The sequence below is a fragment of the Bubalus kerabau genome, chromosome 19 (assembly GCF_029407905.1).
Source record: "Bubalus kerabau isolate K-KA32 ecotype Philippines breed swamp buffalo chromosome 19, PCC_UOA_SB_1v2, whole genome shotgun sequence".
In the NCBI taxonomy this organism is placed as follows: Eukaryota; Metazoa; Chordata; class Mammalia; order Artiodactyla; family Bovidae; genus Bubalus; species Bubalus kerabau.
This window is the reverse complement of record NC_073642.1, coordinates 48,354,013-48,376,503: the sequence shown is the minus strand read 5'-3', so window position 1 is coordinate 48,376,503 and position 22,491 is coordinate 48,354,013. Positions and strand designations below refer to the sequence as shown.

At 38.4% G+C, this 22,491-nt stretch overlaps 1 protein-coding gene across 1 annotated transcript in view; it reads right to left on the bottom strand.

Moving 5' to 3' along the window:
• TTC6 (tetratricopeptide repeat domain 6) overlaps nucleotides 1–22,491 on the bottom strand; it is a 193,727-nt gene that overhangs the window by 134,235 nt on the left and 37,001 nt on the right. Inside the window, exons 2-3 of the mRNA XM_055556203.1 lie at nucleotides 3,834–3,926; nucleotides 367–576 (exon numbers count right to left, since the gene is read on the bottom strand). Of these exons, the coding sequence (XP_055412178.1) occupies nucleotides 367–576; nucleotides 3,834–3,926 (303 nt within the window). The remainder of the gene's footprint in view (nucleotides 1–366; nucleotides 577–3,833; nucleotides 3,927–22,491) is intronic.

The window sequence follows — 22,491 nt, the reverse complement described above, 5'->3', positions numbered from 1 at the left end:
AAGACACAAAGAGTAGAATAAACCTAAGTGGAGCACAGGTTACAAAATTCACCCAGTCCTGATCCCGGGGCTACAGTTCTTGACTCTGTCAAGATGGTAACAAGACGACATTTGATCGGTTTCTGAAAGCCCCAAGGTTCTTTTATTCCTTAAAAATTTTTCTTTTCTTCCCAGAGCTGCAATGAGGTTTGAGACTAAAAGTTTGTAAAAAACAGAAGTCCTTTTTTCCCAGACAAGCAACTTCACGTGAAAGGCCGTTTTTCAGGATGAACCCTCTCACAAACCTTGGCCCATGCTGAGCCATATCTTCACACTTAAACGTTCTCAACTCTCACAACTTTGTTTCCAGTGTAAGTAGTGCTTTACCTTTAAAGATATCCGCTTGGCTATTTTTGAATCACCTATGGGCTGTGCGCCTTCCAAAGGCTTACTTGATTCACTTGCTGACTGAACTTCTGAAGCTTCCTGAGGTTTAAATAATATGCTTTCTGCATCTGAGGTTCCCCATTCCAGTACATCCTCTTGTTCAATCTGGAAAATACTTGATACAGTTTCGGGAAGCTTCTCAAGCACATTCTGTTGGGAAACATAAATGCACAAACGTGCTTTTTTATTGGTCCTTCCAAAGTTTTAAGTTATGCAATGTTTTCTCTCTGACAACAAACTGATTATGAAAAATGCATGATTGAAATTAAGCAGAAATAATAAACTTCCTCTGAAAGACTGAGAAAGAGAAACTCACACTGGACTTAAGAAAAATGTGAAGCTTGGCAAATTATTTTCCTTGGCCCTTGTCTCAAAACATATTGCTACCCCACACGTATACTGCAACAACTCTAAGGAAATAATAAGACTCTAATCTTACCCTGATTCTTCCCCACACTCACACAGAATCAAGCCCATTGAAATATCCAACCTCTCCCCAATCTGAGGTTCTTTCATCCTAAACAATGAGATTCCTGCTAGCCAAATGCTCTTGTAGAAGCATGACTTCAGTCTCTCAGAGAAGGGTTCACCCAGAGCCCCAAGAAGACCACCCAGACACCCCAGCTCCATGCCAAGCCCTAATGAAAAATTCTTACAAAATATCATTCCTACACCTGTTTTGTGTTTCTTAAAAACGTCTCACTTACTTAATATCTATCTCACTGAGCCTCAAAGAAAGTACCTCTATAGACATATTTTGGGTATTATCCAATTTTAAACCAAGATTATTGGGGATTAGGAGCACTGCCTCAAATTAACAGATGATAAAACCAGTCTGATTTACACAGAATCTGAATTTTATAGAATGACTTGAAAACGCAATTGTATCCCTCTTCTCTCTGACATACTCATTTGATAATAAGTAAGTTCAATGCAGTTCAGTCGCTCAGTCGTGTCTGGCTCTGCGGCCCCATGGACTGCAACACACCAGGCCTCCCTCTTCACCACCAACTCCTGGAGTCTGCTCAAACTCATGCCCATCGAGTCAGTGATGCCATCCAACCATCTCATTCTCTGTAGTCCAAATAAGGGGTAAAGATGGCGAATAGTACCAAATACTCTCTAAGTTTCTTTATTATGCAATAAAGGATAGCAAAACAAAGAAATGTACTTTTGTGAAACATAACTTTAATATGGAGAGCATGTTTTTACAAAGCTACTCAGTGGTACTGGAGAAAGAGTAAGAGCTTTGTATCTATGTAGGACTTAATTCAAATCCTGGATCTATTAACAGATGTGTAATCTCGGTCAAATTATTTAACCCTTTTTAACCTCATTTTCCTCACTGATGAAAAGGTTTAAAAAAGTCCTTCCATAAAATGACAGGATAGATACACAAAAGGTAATATGTCTTATGGGCTTATACTGTCTACCTCTGACAAACTCACTCATTTTATGTTCCATAACTTTTGGAACTGCTCATCACTCCCTGGCTTTTCACTCTTTCTGCTCCTGGCTTTCTCAGCATACATTCCCAGGATCTGGCTGGGGAGACTGAACACATGAAGGTGCCACCCTTCAAAACAGAAAACGGGGGAGAAAAGCCTGAGAGGGCAATGGTCATCCCCCAGCTGCAAGTGACCGTCTCAGGACTCTGCCTCACCTACCCACAAAGCTATTACTGATCTGATCACTACCCTGTGATCTGCTCTATTGCAGCACATATCATCCTATAGTATATCCATCAAGTAACCATCATAACTGTCAACACATAGCAGCATTATCTCATAAAATTTTAATCTTCACCTCAACTCCATGAAGTAGGAACTGTCTGCAACCCCATTGTATGGATGAAGAAATGGGCATAATGAAGTTAAGTAACCTGCCCAAGGCCATATTGAGAGTAAGTCTAAGGGATAGGTAGAATGAATAGATAGAGTTCTGTTCTCTGATACAGAGCAGGAACCCCAAAAATGTGTTAGGAATTAAAGGTACCATAGAGGAGCTTTTTTTTTTTTTTTCTAACCATGGCTAGGTATCAACTTAAAAGATAAAGAAGTGGTAAACTTAATAAAAGCTAAAGAAAAGATAAACTTAAAAGATCTAAACAAGTGGTAAGCTTCCTCTTAAAAAACCAGTGGCCAGGAGAGGTCCAGAGATTGCTTATAAATGTCAAAGCTGAGGGTATGGTTCCTACAGAATTACAAAACAATTGATATTTTTGTTTAAACCTTTCTTTTAACAATCAAGATGATGTATAAGCTAGCTATCTGAAACTAGCCTTTTTCACAGCTTCCTTCAAAATGGAATAATATTTTCTCTTACTTTATAAGACTATTCAGTGAATGGTATTATGTCAAGTTTATTCTATGAGTGAATGTTTCTAATTTTCTGAACCTAAGTGATCTTGCAGTTTCAGTTTACTATTTACCTGTTACAAGCTTACAGGTCTGCTATCTACCTGTAAATGGTGTCACCTAGAGGCAGCTACCCTAAATGTCAGTTTTAAGCCCATCGCATATGTGGTAAGGCTTCAGAATTGATTTATCCACATACTAGGGCCACACATGCTGGGTATAGAGACACACGAAGAGACTACGAAGGGGAAAAGTGCAGGATCTCCACCCAGAAGCATCTCAAACTCTAGTAGTCAACCTCTTGCAGTATCTCAAAAGTTATAAGATCCATGGTTTTTGTGAAAAGATTCAGTACATTTTCTAAACATGATATATCTTCCAAAAAATAACTGTGATCTGAATTTTTATATATGTAGAATCATATTTTCAGGAACTAAAGGAGCTTGTTATCTAATGATATCATTTTATGAATCCTTTGTAAAAGACTGATCATCGTGCCATTGTTTATTTCATGTAAATATGGGTTTCTATACACAGGGAGAAATTTCCCATTCACAGGGAATATGTTCCAGATTCCTTTGAGTCCCATAAGTATTTTGCCAGTGATGGATGAAAAGAACGTTCTATTTCTGAAACAAACTTCTATCACCACGTGTCCATATTTCTCTACAAAATGCTCCCCTTATCAGTGCTCTTCACCATTCTTCCACCTAAATAAAGAATAAGGGGATGCTTTCTTAAAAACTAAAAACTTATAATTTCTCCAGCTACTTTCTAGATATAAATGTGTTCAGAGCAGAAGAACTGTTAAAAATCTTTTCTTTCTGAAGAGTTTTGAGCCTTAGCAGAGAACATCTGTGATAGGAAAATGGTGAGTCAAAATAGCCAAGACTCCCCATATGGTATTAGATTAGATGTGTTTATAGTTAAACACGCCTCTAAAATAAATCAGAGGAGATTTTTTTTTAACTCTCTAGATAAAACATTAAAGCAACAGAAGCAGACTATTACTTTAAAATAGGTGAGAAGGACTTTTATCAAACACATTACCATTTGAGTATCCTTAATACTTATCTGTGGTCCTTGCTCTGCTTGCATTTGAGGTGATTTCTGCCAGTACATTTTTCCCATTAAAGAAATATCCTTGAAAGAGGAAAAGAAAATAATTAAAATAATGTCAATTTTTAAATTTTGTTTATTTTTTAATTGAAGGATAATTGCTTTACAGAATTTTGTTGTTTTCTGTCAAACCTCAACATGAATCAACCATAGGTATACCTATAGCCCCTCCTTTTTGAACCTCCCTGCCATCTCCCTCCCCATCTCACCCACCCCTCTAGGTTGATACAGAGCCCTTGTTTGAGCTTCCTGAGACATACAGCAAATTCCCGTTGGCTATCTATTTTACATTTGGTAATGTAAGTTAATAATGTCAGTTTTAAAGATCACTGAGGCATATTATTCAGTGCAATTAAATGCTAGTCAGTATAACACAGTAAATGAGAAGGCAAAACCAAAGACACAGTAAAAATATTTTGTCTATCATTTCAATGTAAGACTTTTTAAATTACTGACCTCTATAGATATATCATCAGGCTTAATAAAACAATTAGGTAATATTAAATCAGATACTATAAATCACTGCCCTTAAATGGCTGCACGAGAAATTTAAAATCAAAACTAAAATTCAACCTAACCAAGAACAAGAAGGAATATAAATATACTTTAAATGTTAATGGGTAGAACTTCTAGTGTCATTTTCATCATTACTAATGCTAACTGCTATGATATACCCTCAACTCAGCTGAAGTGCTAAGAAACAGCACCCCACAATGTCTAACAGTGAACAGGAATGAAGAGGCCCAGCTTCTGCCCAAACTGCAAAGTCACACACCAGACAGCAGCAGGCAAGTTATCTTGTTTCCCTTTACCTCAGTTTTATCATCCTTAAAATGGACAGTCCTGACTTTTTAAGGCCCCTTTCTCCTCTGGACTTTTAGTAATGTCAGTAGCAAAATATGAACATTCTTTGTACTTTACAATGCTGCTTTTCTACCTTTCCTTTGCTTCCTTAGAAAGATGCAACTGAGGTTACTGGCTTATACGTCTGCCCTCTTGTCATAAATAACTATAAAACTGGACAAAATATAAGGACAATTCTTTTAGGGTTGGACAACAGGAAATGCAAGACTATAATGGCTAAGAGAATGGAAACAAAAAACGTTATGAGCTGAATCACCCCACATTTCTGCCTCACACAATTTTCAGACCACAACACAAGGAGAGAGAAATCACACAGAACCCAGGAACCTCATTGAGTTGCAGAGACAGAAATTAGAGAAGGAAGACAAAGAGGGTAAAATTCGCAGGACACAGTATGGGGAGGAGGGAGCTGCACAGCTAAACAGCTCCAGAAATCTGCAATAGAATCCTTGAGTCTTTGGCTGAATATCAGTCTGCTCAGGAAAATGGTGAAACCCATGAGGCCAAACAAATAAAAACTGCCAGGGGGAAAAAAAGCAATCGCCAAAAAGATGACATCATAATTCCCAGACTTCACACAGTGCTCATTCAGTCGTGTCCAACTCTTTGCAACCCCATGGACTAGCCTGCCAGGCTCCTCTGTCCATGGGATTTTACAGGCAAGAATACTGGAGTAAGTTGCCATTTCCTTCTCCAGGGTATCTCCCCAACTCAGGGATCTAACCCAGATCTCCCACACGGCAGGCAGACTCTTTACTGTCTGAGTCACCAGGGAAAGATAGCGCTAAGCTGTGTCCAACTCTTGCGATCCCATGAACTGTAGCCTACCAGGCTCCTCTGTCCATGGGATTCTCCAGGCAGGAATACTGGAGTGGGCTGCCTCCACACAATGCTAGGAATCATCAGATCTCCCATTAGACATTCTGAATATATGGTACATTCATTACAAACCTCAGACGGATCATATATTAGCCCTAGAGTAAAAACTTCTTTGGACATTAAAAAAATCTTAAATACTTTAAAAGATCAAGCTGATCTTCAAGTAGCTTAACTGCCTAACAGAACAAACTCCAGATCTTTTTAAAGGAAAACAACAAAATCCAGTACTCTACAATGGAAAATTCACCATGTTCAACACCTAATCAAAAGTTACTACTTATATGAAGAAGCATGAATAGGTAACACATAACCAGAAGAAAAATCAACAGAAAAAGACCCAGAAATGACAGAGACATTGAAATTAAGAGGTAAGAACCTTGAAACTTCTAATATAAATATTATAAATTTTCAAAGATGTAAATATAACGAAGAGCAAATGTAGGCTAAAGACAGAATCAAATGGAATGACTAGATAAAATGTCCACTACCTGAGACAAAATTTTCACTGAGTGGCATGAAAACCAGAGAAAACATTGCAGAAGAAAAGATCAGTTAACCTGAAGACACAGCAAAAGAAGTCACACAAAGTAAATCACTGAGAGAAATGAAAACCAAAACAAAATTAACAAAACACTCACACTAACATATATTTAATTAGAGTCACAGAAAGTAGAGTATGAAGAGAGCAGAAAATATTTGTATAAAAAATAGCCAGATTTTTAAGCCCCCAGTACAAAAAGCTCCATCAACTGTAAGCAAAAATATACAACAAACACATTATCATAAAAATGAAAAAAAGTAATAAATGAAAAAATCTTAGAAGCATCCAAAGACACATTAATTACAAAGACACAAAGAATTATGGCAACTAATTCCCAGGAGGCTCAGTGGTAAAGAATCCACCTGCCAATGCAGGAGATGTAAGAGACACTGATTCAATCCCTGAATCAGGTAGATTCCCTGGAAGAGGGTATGGCAACCCACTCCAGTGCTCTTGCCTGGAAAATTCCATGAACAAAGAAGCCTGGTGGGCTACCATCCAGGGGGTTGCAAAGAACCAAATACAACTGAGTATACAGGCAGATAGACAGAATTACCACAAAGTAACACTGCAGGCTTCTTGTCAGAACAGTGTAAGACAGAAGACAAGGAAGCAACATATTTAGAGCACTGGTACTGAAAGAAAACAACGGTCCACACAGAATTCCATATCCAGCTAAAATATCTTTTAAAACTGAAGGTGGAATACTTTTGTAGCAATCGAAAGGTGAAAAGTTTGATTGCCATCAAAGCTGCATTACAAGAAATGTTAAAGGAAATTCTTCAAGCAGAAGGAGCAAAACTTGAATGCATACAGTGAAAATAAATGATAAAATGATTTTAAAAGGGTAAAAAATATACTTTATTTTAAATGATTTTAAAAGTATAAAAAATATACTTTCCCATTTTGAAGTTTTTAAAATATAATAGACTATTTAAAAATGATACATTTTGAGATTTATAACATACATAGAAGTGAAGTATGCACTAATGAGATAACAATAATAGGAGAGGGGAAAAGGAAGTATACATCTCTATGTTTCTTATAGTATACACTATTTAGTGGAATAAGCTAGATATACTTATTGTAAATCTCATGCTGCTGCTGCTAAGTCACTTCAGTCATGTCCAACTCTGTGAGACCCCATAGATGGCAGCCAACCAGGCTCCTCCATCCCTGGGATTCTCCAGGCAAGAATACTGGAGTGGGTTGCCATTTCCTTCTCCAATGCATGCATGCACGCTAAGTTGCTTCAGTCATGTCTGACTGTGCAACTCCATGGACAGCAGCCCACCAAGCTCCTCCATCCACAGGACTCTCCAGGCAAGAACACTAGAGTGGGTTGTCATTTCCTGCTCTGGTAAATCCCATAGCATCCACTAAAAGAATAAAACAAAAAGGTAAGTAAACTAACAGTATGAAATAGCATGAAAGGCTTTAAAAAAAAAAAAAAGAAGGCAGGTAAAGTAGAAAAGAGGGGAAAACAACAAATGCAAAAAAATAGAAACCAAATAGCAAGATATAAATATCTTTATAATTTATACATATAAAGTTTTTAAAAACATATAATTTATATATATAATGTATATAAGATATAAATATCAATAATGACTGTTTGGTGGCTCAATACCAAAGAATCCGCCCGCAATGCAGGAGACATGGGTTCGATCCCTGGATCAGGAAGGTCCGCTGGAGAAGAAAATGGCAACCTACTTCATTTTTCTTGCCTGGAGAATCCATGGACACAGTAGCCTGGTGGGCTACAGTCCATGGGGTTGCAAAGAGTTGGACACGACTTAGCGACTAACACTTTAATTTCAATAATTGCATGTAAAAAGTGCTAAATAGTCCAATTAAAAGACAAAGACTGTCACATTGCAGAAAAAACAAGATCCTACTTTATGATTGCTATGGGAAACCTACTTTAAGTATAAAGACACAGGTTAAAGGCAAAAGGATGAAGGAAAATAAAACATGAAAATATCAAGATAAAACAGAACTGATTATATTAACATCAGACAAGGCAGACTTCAAAACAAGAAGTATTAGAAAGAAAAACAGGATCACTGCATCATAAAAAAAAGAGAATCAAGCCCCTCAGAAAACATAATAGTATGCACTGATGACAAAGCTTCAAAAGGCATAAAAAAAAACTAAAAGAACTAAAAACAGAAATTAAAAAAACACCCTATTACAGTTAGAAATTTCAAACAAAGACTATGTGGCTCCAGAGACTACATTTTTTTTAAATTTAATAACTAAACAGTCAATTTGAAATATGAACAACTACAAAAAATTCTTCACAACCTTTTAAGTTTATAAAGGCATCATTAAAACATAAAAACATGACAACAACAGACATCAAATTCAGGATACCATTCCCATCCGAGGTGGAAGAGAATTACTGGAAAGAGATACAAAAGGGGGTGCTGCTTTACTTGCAATTTTCTATTTATTTAAACAATCTGAAGTAAATGTGGTAAAAATAAATAAATTTTGAAAAATCTGAGTGTTTAGTATTTATTCTACAATTAAAATATTTCCTGATAAAAAAAGAAATCTCTCAACATATTTAATGTAGGTAGCATAAAAATGTCAAAGATGGATAAAAACATCTTACTAAAGAAACCTACAGCTTGCATCACTTGTAAACATAAATGCAAAAATCCCAATTAAAATATTTGCAAATCAAACTAATCAGCATATTGAGAAACAAGGCATCTTGGCAAGGGATATTTGTACATCAATATTCATAGTAACACTATTCACAATCACCAAAAAGTAGAAACAAGCTGAATGTCTATAAATAGAATGGAATACTTTTCAGCCAAAAAAAGAAGCAACATACTAACATATGTCACAACATAAATGAACCTCAAAACTATCATGCTAATTGAAAGACACCAGACACAAAAGGTCATATATTTCATGATTCCATTTACATGAAACATCCAGAAGAGGTAAATCCACTGAGTCAGAAAACCAATGTGTGGCTGCCAGGCGCTGGAGGGAGGGCAATTGACAGGGAGTGACTGCTTAATGTATGTGGTATATATCCTTTGGGGATAATGAAATCATTTTGGAACCAGACGTGGGTGATAGTTACTCAACATTGTAAATATACTGATGCCACTGAACTGTACACTTAAAGATGGTTTATTTTACGTCAATTTCACCTCAATGTAAAAAAAAAAGGGATTGGGTTTGATGAGCACTTGAAAATATTCCCTGCTTCTTTGACACTTCCTAATATAGCAATAAAATTTATACCTGATAGTTCTAAGACATTGTCCAATGACAAAAGAACTTCTTTTGTCTGTATTGTAGTAAATTCATAGAAATAAAGATCACATTTGACATTTTTTTAAAGACATGTAATATAAAAATAATGATTTATTAATATCAATTTTGTTAGTGTTAGATCTAAATTTCAGTAACATAAACTGATGTGGAGGTAACAGATAAGAGTTACTATCATGGTAGCCTCAAGTGACAATCCCATGGGATAACCTGGTTGAGCACACGTTCTGAAGTCAAAAGTTGCTTCAAGTCTTAACTCAAACACCTTAGGGCAGACTTGAATGAGTTACTTAATCTTTCCAGGCCTTGGTTTTGCAAAATGGAGATAATAATAGTGCATACCTCTTATGTTTATCCTTAGGAATAAATGAAATAATACATGAAAACAAAAAATATCATATATGTAATCATACCTATTACTGTTAGCATTGAAATTAAAAAAACAAAATAAATTCCAGATATGAAATAAACATAAAATTATAAGAAATAATTTAACTGAATTACTGAGCATTGAAGAGGACATGACTATATGACTAGAAACCCTGAAAGAATCTATTGCAAAAGTACTAGAAATCATATTATTTAGACATAAAATCAATTCACAAAAACAAATTTAGAAAATGAGAAAAGGAAAAAAACCACAAAAAGCAACAAAAATATAAACTACCAAAACAGTGCCTTAACAAATGTGAGGAAAACTAAAAAACTGAGATATAAAAATTGCCTTGAATCAGAAATTTTGAATGTAGGACTAAAAAGAAAAGCAAAGATAATTTTTTAAAGAAATACGATTAGTGTTTTGCCTAAAAGTGTTTATTTGTTACTCAGTCGCATCCGACTCTTTGTGACCCCATGGACTGTACCCCGCCAGGCTCCTCTGTCCCTGGGATTTTTCAAGCAAGAATACTGCAGTGGGTTGCCATTTCCTTCTCCAGGGGATCTCCTCGACCCAGGAATCAAACTTGGGTTTCCAGCACTGCAGGTGGATTCTTTACCAACTGAGCCATCAGGGAAGCCCCTTTTACCTAAGAGCAGTATTAATTCCATTTTGTCTCTCCAACTGAGTGAGAAACTATAACAACTAGCATTGTTCTTCATTTTACACAAGGTCTGGCACAGTGTTGAACAAATGCTTTTAAAACTTGAGAACTTAGAAAGCTGTGAGCAGTCCAGTTTCACAATCCTAGACATATTTTTCATGTGTTTCTCTGAGCAGTTTCTACCTGTGGTGTCAAACTTAGAACCCAAAACGTCAGAGCTGGAAGGAACCTGAAAGATGAGTAAAGTCTAAAGGAAGCCCACATGTCACAGACACTGAAACCAGAGCTTTGCGCCTCAAAGTGTGCTGGGTAGTGTTCAAAACAAACAGAGACTGGCCTTTTTCCCTAACCTGCTTCCAGCAGAGGAACCAGCAACAGAAGCAGTAGTGTTCTGCTGGCCTGTTAGGCAGGCCCAGTAGTTTTTCAGTCATCTTTAAAAAGTGATGGGAAGAGCAACTTCCCCCTACCCTTCCTCACGCAATCCAGCTGTCCCCAAATGACGCGGGCCGCCAAGATGGAGGCTGAAAGTGTGTTTCTCCCACATATCCATTCATGATTTCATCAGCACTTATTCAAGTTGCACTGCCTTTAAATGACTTACTATGAAGTTCAAGTTTCAGAAAGAAGGAAAGAAAAGACATTTTTATGGCCCTAAGCAAATACCTGTCCACACAGGTTATTTTCTTGAGAAACTGCCTTGATTTGCATTGACTTTCTCTTGCTTCCCGCAGGCAAAACCCTGCTGGCATTGGCCTGCAGAATCCTGCTCACAGGCACAAGAATGTGCCAGAGCTGCTTTGCACTCGTTCTTAACCACATTTTTTTTTTTAATTAAACAGTTTGTGGGATTGTTCTGGATGGCTGACCCCTGTATTCAGTAAACTGTCACTTCTAAAAAATATGATTAAAAAAATAAAAAAGAACCTGAATGGCAGCCATATAAGTATAAATATCAAAAACATTCATAGTACCATATGCAAATCTTATTACAAACAGACTCTGATATCCCATGTCCAAGATGGTCCCCAGTGATTTCCATCTGCTGGTAATCATGCCCTTGCATAGTCTTCCTCCTCAGTAAATAGGGCCGACTTGTATCATTAATAAGCTACAGTGGAAATGACAGTATGTGGCTATGTCATAAAAGATACTGCAAGTCCAACCTTGTTCTCTCTTAGAATACTTGCTCTAGGGGAAGCCAGATGCCATGTCACAAGGACATTCAAGCTGTCCTACGGTGAGGTCCACACGGTAAGGAACTGAGGTCTCCTGGCAGCAGCCTGCACCAAACTGCCAGTCTTGTGTCTGAGGCATCCTGGAACCAGATCCTTTAGTCCCCAACAATCAAGTCTTCAAATGGCAGCCCCCAACAAGGTCTTGGGGCTTCCCAGGTGGCACAAGTGGTAAAGAACATGCCTGCTACCGCAGGAGACATAAGAGATGCAGGTTCAATCCCTGGGCCTGGAAGATCCCCTGGAGGAGGGTATGGCAACCCACTCCAGTGTTCTTGCCTGGAGAACCCCATGGACAGAGAAGCCTGGCAGGTTACAGTCCATAGGGTCACAAAGAATCGGACACGACTGAAGTGACATAGCACGTGTGCGCATGCACACATGCACACACACACACACGGAGTAAGATCGACCACAATCCCATGACCTCGAGTCAGAGTCATCTAGCTAAGCGGCTCCTGACCCACAGAAACTATGTGAAACAATGCATATTCATGGTTTTAAACTGCTAAATTGTGAGGTGATTTGTTACAAAGAAATCTTCAGATATTTCATGGCAGTTCCTAGAGGACCCAAGACTTCAAGAGCTCAAAGCAATTACCACTCCTATTTAGGTAATAATATGTTTTCTTTCCTATTATCTATAATTACATAATTTTTCTTAGCTCTTTTAAAAGATATATACTGCTTAAGAAAGTCCAATGAAAAGGTAAGTATTTTGTGCTAGGTCTTTACAAAAAGTATGTGCATTAGCAATATATACTGGGTGATACTTAATATGCCTTTCTTTGTCCCACATAATTATCCTGTACATCACGAAATACTATCTGACATTTTATTACCTATGTCAGCAACTTTAAAAGACACGTTAAGCTATAGTATTTGAAACTATAATTTTAATTTTTAGTATTTGAAAACTACACAGTTACAGAGTTAGAGAGCTTACTTGAAGCAGGATACACCAAGAACATGGTTCTTTGTCCTATTACTAGGCAAAGCCAAGGAAGGAAATTCTGTAAGTCCCCTAAGAAACATAAATCTATAAGTAATACCCAAGCTATTTTTATTTTAGGCAATGTATACGTCTTCCTTAGTTCAGATGAAGAATGACTAATATCATCCATAAAGGAGAATCAATAATCCAACTTCTGTTATATATTCCCCAAACCAAATTCAAACTCCTCCAAACTTCTCTCACATGGATCTAGGAGTGGAAATGATTCAGCAGAGTCCATTTGGCAAAACTAATACAATTATGTAAAGTTTTAAAAATAAAATTAAATTAAAAAAATAAAATGAAATGAAAAAATAAAGCCTTCTAATATCACATATGATTTAATAACATAAATTCTTCAATAATAAAATTCAGGTCTCCAAGTGTAAGCATATTTTTATTTACAACATTTGACAAATATGTATTTATAGTTAACTCTTAAGTCTGAGGAACTATGTGATGTAAGGGATAAAAAGACAAAATATAATAATCTTGCCTCCAGGTCATTTAGCATTCATTTGATCCATCCTACTAAAAACAGAAAGACAAGTAAGACTCGATTCCAATCACTTAGGTATTCACAGCCTAGACAGACAAATGTACTGGTATGTATGTAAATAACAATAATATGTGCCATAAGAGAGGTAGAAAGTAAATTTGTACCATGGAGTTAGGGCAAGGAGGGGACAGATTAAATATTTTTAGAATAGAAGGCAGTGTTTCCTTAAAATAGGCATGAGAGAAAGGTAGGATCTAAATGTGTCTGGGGAATTCAAAGGGCATTTAGTGTGGAAAAATACTCTTTGGGCAGATTTTTAGGTCCTTTCTCTTCCCCAAGGGGCAGGCACACACATGCCACTTACTAAAGATAAGCAGGGTGAGGATAGAGGCTATATTCACACTGGCTCCTTCACTTCCTACCCCCCATGTCTATTTTCAAGGGATGGGAATAAGTCTTTTGGCTGTGTGCCCCAGAGGGATGGAGTGGGGAGGGAGGAGGGAGGAGGGTTCAGGATGGGGAGCACATGTATACCTGTGGTGGATTCATTTTGATATTTGGCAAAACTAATACAATTGTGTAAAGTTTAAAAATAAAATAAAATTTAAAAAAATAAAAATAAAAAATAAAATGGCTTTCCTGATAGCCAGATTTCAATTCAAAAGCGAAATCATTCTATTCATCTGGTTTATATGAAGTTGTTAGAATGTGTACCACATTATCTACATTCTTACTTTCCCTCCTCCCACTTTGCGAATTTTAGGAGCAAGGAAGTTCATCTGTTGGGGAAAGCAAGGAGCTTACTCAAGTCATCAAGTGATTCAATCAACATTCTCAGTCAGAAGCATCAAAAACAGGCTCTTGTCATATAAGAGGCACTGGGAGACGGGCAAGACTCACAGAATCAGTGGGAGAAGGACCAAAGGAGTCACAGGATCAAGAAGCAAGAAATATCATAATAGTGTTTTAGCAAGAATAGACTTGCCAGGCTTCCTCATGACACAATGGCTCAGAATGAACCTTTACCACTCGTGCCACTACTTGGCACAAGCAATGATGGGCCAATTCCAAGCCCAGAGCTCAAGAGGTCCTGCATTTTACTGTCTTGAGCTTCTGCTGTCACTGTGAGAAAAGCATGGCTGGTCAAACCAATGGGTTCAGGGTGAAAACATGCATGGATGTGCCTGCTCTACATGTTAGTCCCAAAAGGGAAACCCAGGGGCAGAGCTGTTCCAGTTAAAGTCTCCCGTTGACCCACTGATACATGAACAATTGGACCTGCAGACCCATATGCAAGTTCAGATCAGATCAAATAACTCCAGCCAAGAGATGTGAGAGCTCTAATAATACTGTCATAAGCCACTAGATTCGGAGAGCTGCTGTTACACAGCATTAGCTGACTGATATACCTGGTGATTGACATTAGATTGCAAGAGAAAAGTATGAGGCTAGTAAGGTTAAATCATGAAGCACCCTCTAGGTTATCTACACTTTGGAGTTGGACCCTATCCTGTGATTAGTAGGAATCCAGCCAAATTTTTGTGAGAAATAACACAATAACACGTATCTGGTAAATAAACTTCAGTGAGGGTAAGAACTGGCAGTTGGTCCTGAAGATGTTGAAAGGATTCACATGAAAGCTGATGAGGGCCTAACTTAAGATACAGTCAGTGGAAATAAGATTTAAAAGAATATTCTCTTTAAATTCTCATTCTTGGGACTCTCCTGGTGGTCCAGTGGTTAAGAATCTGTCTTCCAATGCAGGGGATGCAGAATCAATCCCTGGTTGGGAAACTAAGATCCCACACGCTGCAGGGTAACTAAACCCAACTAGAGAGGCCACATCCTACAGCTACTGAGCCCACACACTATAGATCTATAGAGTCCACGCTCTGCAACAAGAGAAACCCAAGTGCTGCAACTTGAGAAGCCCCCAGGTGCCTCAGCTAGAGAGGGCCGGTGTGCCACAATGAAGACCCAACAACAAAATTAGAGAAAAAAAAAATTCTCATTCTCCATTCCTTAAGGATATCCTCACAGATCAAAGGAAAATATTAATTAAAAAAAATAACCCTCACCTTTTTGAAATACAGGGAGGCTACCTTGAGTCTAAATGGAATTCAGATATGTATGGACATGCCTGGCAAAGTCTTATGAACAGACTTCCCAAAATCTCATCTGCATGAATATGGAGTCACTTGTGGGAAAAAATAAAAACCCCAGAGAATGAAAAAGCTAAGGCATGATCAGCAGAATCCCACAAGAAAGCCTTTGTCTTCTGAGAGGAGTGACACTTCTGTCTCTCAAATCTGTCTCCTGGTTCAATCCAACAGAACTCATGTCTGATTCATAGTAGGTATATGACTGGGGAGAATGGGTGTTGTAAGTAAAGAGTAAAAGAATTAACTTAACACGTCTTTCTAAGGGATGAAAAAGAGTCCTTCTCCCCAACCTATTCCCCCTGCTCTAACCAGGGCTAACATGTCTGGTGGACTCAGCAGATACAGTGCCGGGGGCCTGTGATATTTTGAAGACCTACAAAAATGTTTTCATTTTAATTTCTTTTACAATCAGATGAAAATGATACATATAAGAATGAATATGTAATAATGAATCCAGCCTGAATTCTATTTCTTTTTTATACCAACAGAGTCAAATAATATAATCTTCAAATATTTTTTATAATACAAGGGACTCCAAAGGCAAAAGTGCCTTGGGCCCACTGCTAAGTCACTTCAGTCGTGTCCGACTCTGTGCGACCCCATAGACAGCGGCCCACCAGGCTCCCCCGTCCCTGGGATTCTCCAGGCAAGAACACTGGAGTGGGTTGCCATTTCCTTCTCCAATGCATGAAAGGGAAAAGTGAAAGGGAAGTCGCTCAGTGGTGTCCAACTCTTCGCGACCCCATGGTCTGCAGCCTACCAGGCTCCTCTGTCCATGGGATTTTTCCAGGCAAGCGTACTGGAGTGGGGTGCCATTGCCTTCTCCAGCCTTGGGCCCACAAAAGTCATAAATGCAGTCCTCGGGCCAGTACAGTATAACATGAGAGCTCTGAGAGCCCTGAGCTGTGGTGGATGCCACCAGGATGGGAGCTGGATAAGTGCCCGCCTCCACATACTCCCTCAGATGACATGAGCAGAAAATGACAAGGCTGGAGACAGAGAGGGGTTTTAGCAGATTGAGATCAAATGAGTCTGGGGGTATCTTTCTTTATTTCCCCTCCCTTCTCTCCTAAGGGAACCTCTGCCCAGATAAGGCATCCCACAGGCCACATGATACGAGAGCAACAGCCTGAGAGGAGCAAGAAAACTGCTAGGCGTGGTGACAGGCCCTGGAGAATTTAGACATGTGGAAATAAACTTTAAATCAACTTTCAACTTTTTACAAATCAGGATCTTGGGTTTCCCTGGTAGCTCAGTGATAAAGAATCCTTCTGCCACTGCAGGAGACATGGGTTCAATCCCTGATCCAGGAAGATCCCGCATGCCGTGGAGCAACTAAGCCCATGCACCACAACCACTGAGCCTATGCTCCAGAGCCTGGGAGCCTCACGTGCGGCAACTACTGAAGCCCGCACGCCCTGGAGCCAGTGCTCCACAGCAAGAGAAACCACTGCAATGAGAGGCCTGCACCCATTAACAAAGACCCAGCAAGCCAAAAATTTTAAAAAGAAAAAAAAAAGCAGGATATCTTTTTGTCAAACAAATTCATGCTTGAAGGTCCAGCAAACAAGTAGATCAAAAGGGAATGCCAGGGGCTTCCCTGGTGGCTCAGTGGTAGAGAATCCACCTAGCAATACAGAAGACATGAGTTTGCTCCCTGGGTAGAATCCGAGAAGATTCTACATGCCATGGGGCAACTAAGCCCGTGCGCCACAACTATTGAGCCTGTGCTCTGGAGCTGGTGAGCCACAACTACTGAAGCCCTAGAGTCCGTGCTCAGCAACAGGAGAGCAGCCCCTGCTCGCTGCAACTAGAGAAAACCTACGCAAAGCAACAAAGACCCAGTGCAGCCAAAAATAAAGTTAAAAAAAAAAGGGAATGTTGCACTTGGGTAAGGACTGATGGAGAGTGCTGGGGGCCAATCCCCTCTCCACTCATTCCTCCCGCCCACCTCCATATGATCCTAGGACTCTCTGGTATGCTAGAAATCACTGCTCTTGGTTAGGCAGAAATATAATATAGATGGGCTAATCGAAAAACATATTTAAATGTATAACTCGTTTGGTTTGTAAACTGCTTTGTAATTACATATTCATTTGGCTCCAACAGATTTAACTATATATGTTGGGAGCAGAAGGAGAAAAAGAATCATCTATTTAAATCAAGGCTCTTGTATGTGCTTAAGATGACAAGCTTGACTTAGCTGCTGCCTCAGTTCCCGATGCAGCCTCAGAGTATGAACATCTCACCTACGGAGTGTGATTTCAGTTTTAAGCAGATGTACAGCCCCAAAACATTAACCAGCCATGTCATCTTGGGCTCAGCCTAGCTCCCCTGGGCTCGCTTGGAGACTGTGTATCTGTCTTGCAGTGTATGCTGTATGCTTAGGCATTCAGTCATGTCTGACTCTTTCTGACTCCATGGACTCTAGCTCGCCAGGATCCTCTATGGAATTCTCCAGGCAAGAATACTGGGGTGGGTTGCCATTTCCTTCTCCAGGGGATCTTCCCAACCCAAGGATCAAACCTGCATCTCTTTCATCTCCTGCATCTGCAGGCAGATTTTTTACCATTGCGCCACCTGGGAAGCCTGTGTAGCTGTTTTATCTGGCCTCTTGTCCTTTAAGATGCTCAGGGGTAGTTAGGACTGTTCATCATTTTCAATTTAAGTGCTGATTTGGGAACCTGACTCCTCACAGAATAAATCTCTGCATTAAATTTCATAATGGAAATTCTGTGACTTTTCAAACAGTCAATGGTAGAACAAATGACACTGTTTTCTCAAAATGTTATCTATGTTAATATCATGAACATTATGTCTGAAGCAACTAGCATAAGTAACAAAGCAAAAAGGTTTCAACTTGATAACATGAATAAGAGAACTGACCATTAAGAGTAACCCTTGATTAACCAACTTCTGCTGCTACTGCTGCTAAGTCACTTCAGTCATGTCTGACTCTGTGTGACCCCATAGATGGCAGCCCACCAGGCTCCCCCGTCCCTGGGATTCTCTAGGCAAGAACACTGGAGTGGGTTGCCATTTCCTTCTCCAATGCATGAAAGCGAAAAGTGAAAGGGAAGTTGCTCAGTCGTGTCCGACTCCTAGCGACCCCATGGACTACAGCCTACCAGGCTCCTCCATCCATGGGATTTTCCAGGCAAGAGTACTGGAGTGGGGTGCCATTGCCTTCTCTGAACCAACTTCTAAGTCTTGGTAATTAATCATCATGTAATTGATATTTCAAAGAAAAATAAACTCTATGTCACCCAATGATTATAGCTTTGTAAGACCAAGATCCAAATTTTAGAGTGGAAGCATAGATGTATTCTCAAAAATGTCATGAGTTTCCATAATCATTCACCTTCATATACATTTCTAAAGTGAAGGCAAAAGAAAGACTTTTTCAGACATCTTATTTATCCAGGGCTTTTCTAAAAACAGAAAGCCAAGACTAGTCAAACCAAGAATACCCACAACTGCAAGCCTCACCCACTCACACTTTTAAATAACAATGGCCAAGGTCCCCTCCATCTCTCTTTTGTTCAAAAGAGGAAAACTTGATCACATAAAATGACAGTCTTTCATAATATAATATAAATCAAGATTTGGCAAAAGATGGCCTACCAAATCTGGCCAGTCACCTGTTTTTGTTTGGTCCATGAGCTAAGAATGGTTTTTACATTTTTTAATGATTTTTAAAAAGCAAAAGAAAAATAACATTTTGTGACATGTAAAAAATCATGTGAAAAAAAAATCATGTGAAATTCAAATTTCAATGTCCATTAAAAAAATTTTAATTTCATTGATATTTTTGGAAATTCGTATTCTCTTATATAAGTACCTACACATTATTCTTGATTTCACCTCTTGGCCCACAAAGCTTAAACTATTTACTATCTACTATTTACTTTACAGAGCCGTTTGGTGACCCCTGATGTAAATGACTGATAAGTAACACGAAATCACCACTTTGTGGGGAAAAATGTATTTCTAAAGAGGACCAAAGGAATGAATTTTCCACTCTGGAATTTCTGACAAAACAAATACTTTTAAGAGCTGGTATATATCAACAAAAGAAATCAAACTTATCTCCTTATGTAGAGTTACGTAGCTTGAACTGATGTTATCACCTCACTACATACCATATTGTCTGTAAAACAAGATAAATTGGTATCTCCTCTCAAAATTACTTTCACTGGGAGTTTAAGTTAAAGAATTTAAACAACCAGTCTACTTTGACGTTCTGCTTTAAACTTTATTAATCAAAATATTACTTTATAAAATTGATACCTATGAAAAAATCTACATAATGATAAGCAATGTATGAAATAAATTTCAATTCATGAAGCACACCAATACAGGTATGCCTTGTTTTATTGCACTTTGCTTTATTGTACTTTGCAGATAATGTGTTTTTTACAAACTGAAGGTTTGTGGCAACCCCACATCCAGCAAGTCTATTGGTGTCATTTTTACAGAAGCATTGGCTTACTTGGTGTCTCTGTGTCATATTTTGGTAATTCTTGCAATATTTCCATCTTTTTTCATTATTATATTTGTTATGGTGATCTGTGAAAAGGGAGTTCTGATGTTACTATTACAAAAAGATTACAGCTCCCTGAAGCCTCAGATGATTTTTAGCATTAAAGTATTTTTTAATTAAGGTATGTACATTTTTCAGACATAATACCACTGTACACTTAACGGACTACATTATAGTGTAAACATAACTTTTATACAGAATGGGAAACTCAAAAATTCGTGTGACTCACTTTATTGCAATGGTCTGGAGTGAACCCACAATATCACTGAGGTATGACTGTAAACATGTTATTTTTCTTTATGGATTGCTTCAAATCATTCATACTGGTATAGTTTCCCAAATACACTGGGTCCTTTCTTGGCTTAGTACTCTTACTTACATTTGTCCCTCTGTCAGGAATTTTCTTTCTGAATACACTGTTTCAGGGATTCTCTCCAGGTGGCATAGGTAGATAAATAAGGCATTCAGGAGGTTTGGGGAGGAGGAGGGGTTTTTTTTGTTTTGTTTTTTGTTTTTCTTCTTTTTTTCATTGGAAAGTTTCCAAGCCTTCTAAACCTTTTGAAAATGATTTTTTATTCAAGTGTCTCTCCTTGAATGCTCACTCAGAATTCACTGCTCGCACAACACATTACTTGAACTTCTGTTTTGTATTTATGCCATTCTATCTGATTAGAATGTGACTTTAGAATCATCCATCTCCAGTTCTTTACAGATTTCAAGAACTTCGTTGTGTGGGACTTCCCTGGTGGTCCAGTGGCTAAGACTCCATGCTCCCAAAGCATGGGGCCTGGATTCAATCCCTGGTCGGGAAACTAGACCCCACATGCCACAACTAAGAGTTCTCATGCCACAACTAGAGACCATGCATGCAGCAACAAAGATTCAAGATTGTTCCTGCTGCAACTAAGACCCAACAAAGCCAAATAAATATTTTTTAAAAAAGGGGAAACAGCTAGTTTTTTTCCACAGTGGCAGTGTACAAACGCCAAAAGGAGGAACCATCTTTGACATTTCTCCTCTCCCTCATCTCTGAAATCCAGCTCAATACCAAATCCTTAAGTTGCTGCCTAAATATTTCTGGAATTTCCACATTGGCCTCTTAGCTGTTATAACCTACAACCAACTTAACCACTACCTACCAAAGCTATTTCATTCTCCCACTAGACAGGGTAATAATCCTCTTAAATCAAACTCATCCATGTTCACACATTAGCATCCTTGACTTCATCTACCTACATCACAAGGGATCATAGCACCATGTGGCTTGCAAAATTGTGTGGGAATTTGAAGCCTGTCCCTTCCACGAGATCATAAGGGAATGATGTATATACAGTACTCATTCAAAGACATTTCATGATTGAATTAATGCTGGGCAACAGCTCATTCTTTGCATTCTCGATGCTGCCAACTACTTTAAAGGAGTTCATTTTGGAAGTTCCACACGTAATTCCGTAATTTTTGGAATATCTTTTGGAACTGTATTCAGAGACACTTTGCCTTCTACAAAAGAAAAATTGTCTTTCTTTTTCATTGCGATACCTGGATTTTTGACCCAAAAAGGCTTTACTCCAAAATTGCTCACACATTGTATTTGAAAGACATTGCTTTAAATGACATTTGCTTGTCTCCAAAATATCTAACCCACATCCAAAAGCTAGATATTTAACAAGAAATAGACAAAAGAATATACCACAAAAGCTAAGAATTACTTGGCACTTATGGTGGTCCAAGCATCAGTGAACACTTGACAAACATTATTCAACAAATCCATGTGATAATGACTATTATCATTCCAACTTTACATATTAAAAGAAAATAACAACAAACTGAAATTAAGAGCCATGGTTAAGACTTTGTGGAAGGGACTTCCCTGGTGATTCAGTTAAGAATCCACCTGCCAATGCAGGGAACAAGGGTTCAATCTCTAGACTGGAATAACGTGCCGCGGAGCCTGCGCTCTAAAGCCCTTGAGTCCCCACTACTGAGCCCACAATTACTGAAGCCTGTGCACTCAGAGCCTGTGCCCCACAACAAAAGGGGCTGCCACAATGGAAGCCTTTGCACCATAACGAAGAGTAGCCCCTGCTCACCACAACTAGAGAAAGCCTTCATGCGCAATGAAGACCCAGAGCAACCAAAAATAAATACATTAATTTTTTAATTAAAAAAAAAACAAAGACTTTGCAGGAAACTCCCTTATGAATACCCACAAATAAAATATTGAGTGATGACAGGTACTGGGTAGTCGTAGTATCAGATTTATGTTTATCTTTACATTTTCTGGGAATCTACAATCATTTTATTATCTTTTGTTGATACCTATTCAAAGTATTTTGGGCCCCTGCATGATGCTGAGTCATGCTGAATAAGACTGGGAGGAGCTGTTAGAAAAATAAAAATCTAGAAAAGGGATATGATATGCCTATATTATAGATACAGCCCAAAGTTCAAAGAAAAAGACGGTTACTTCAAATTGACACAAGAGTAGTTCTGGAAAAAAACAGTAATCCTGGTTGGGGGTCCATACTCTAAAAA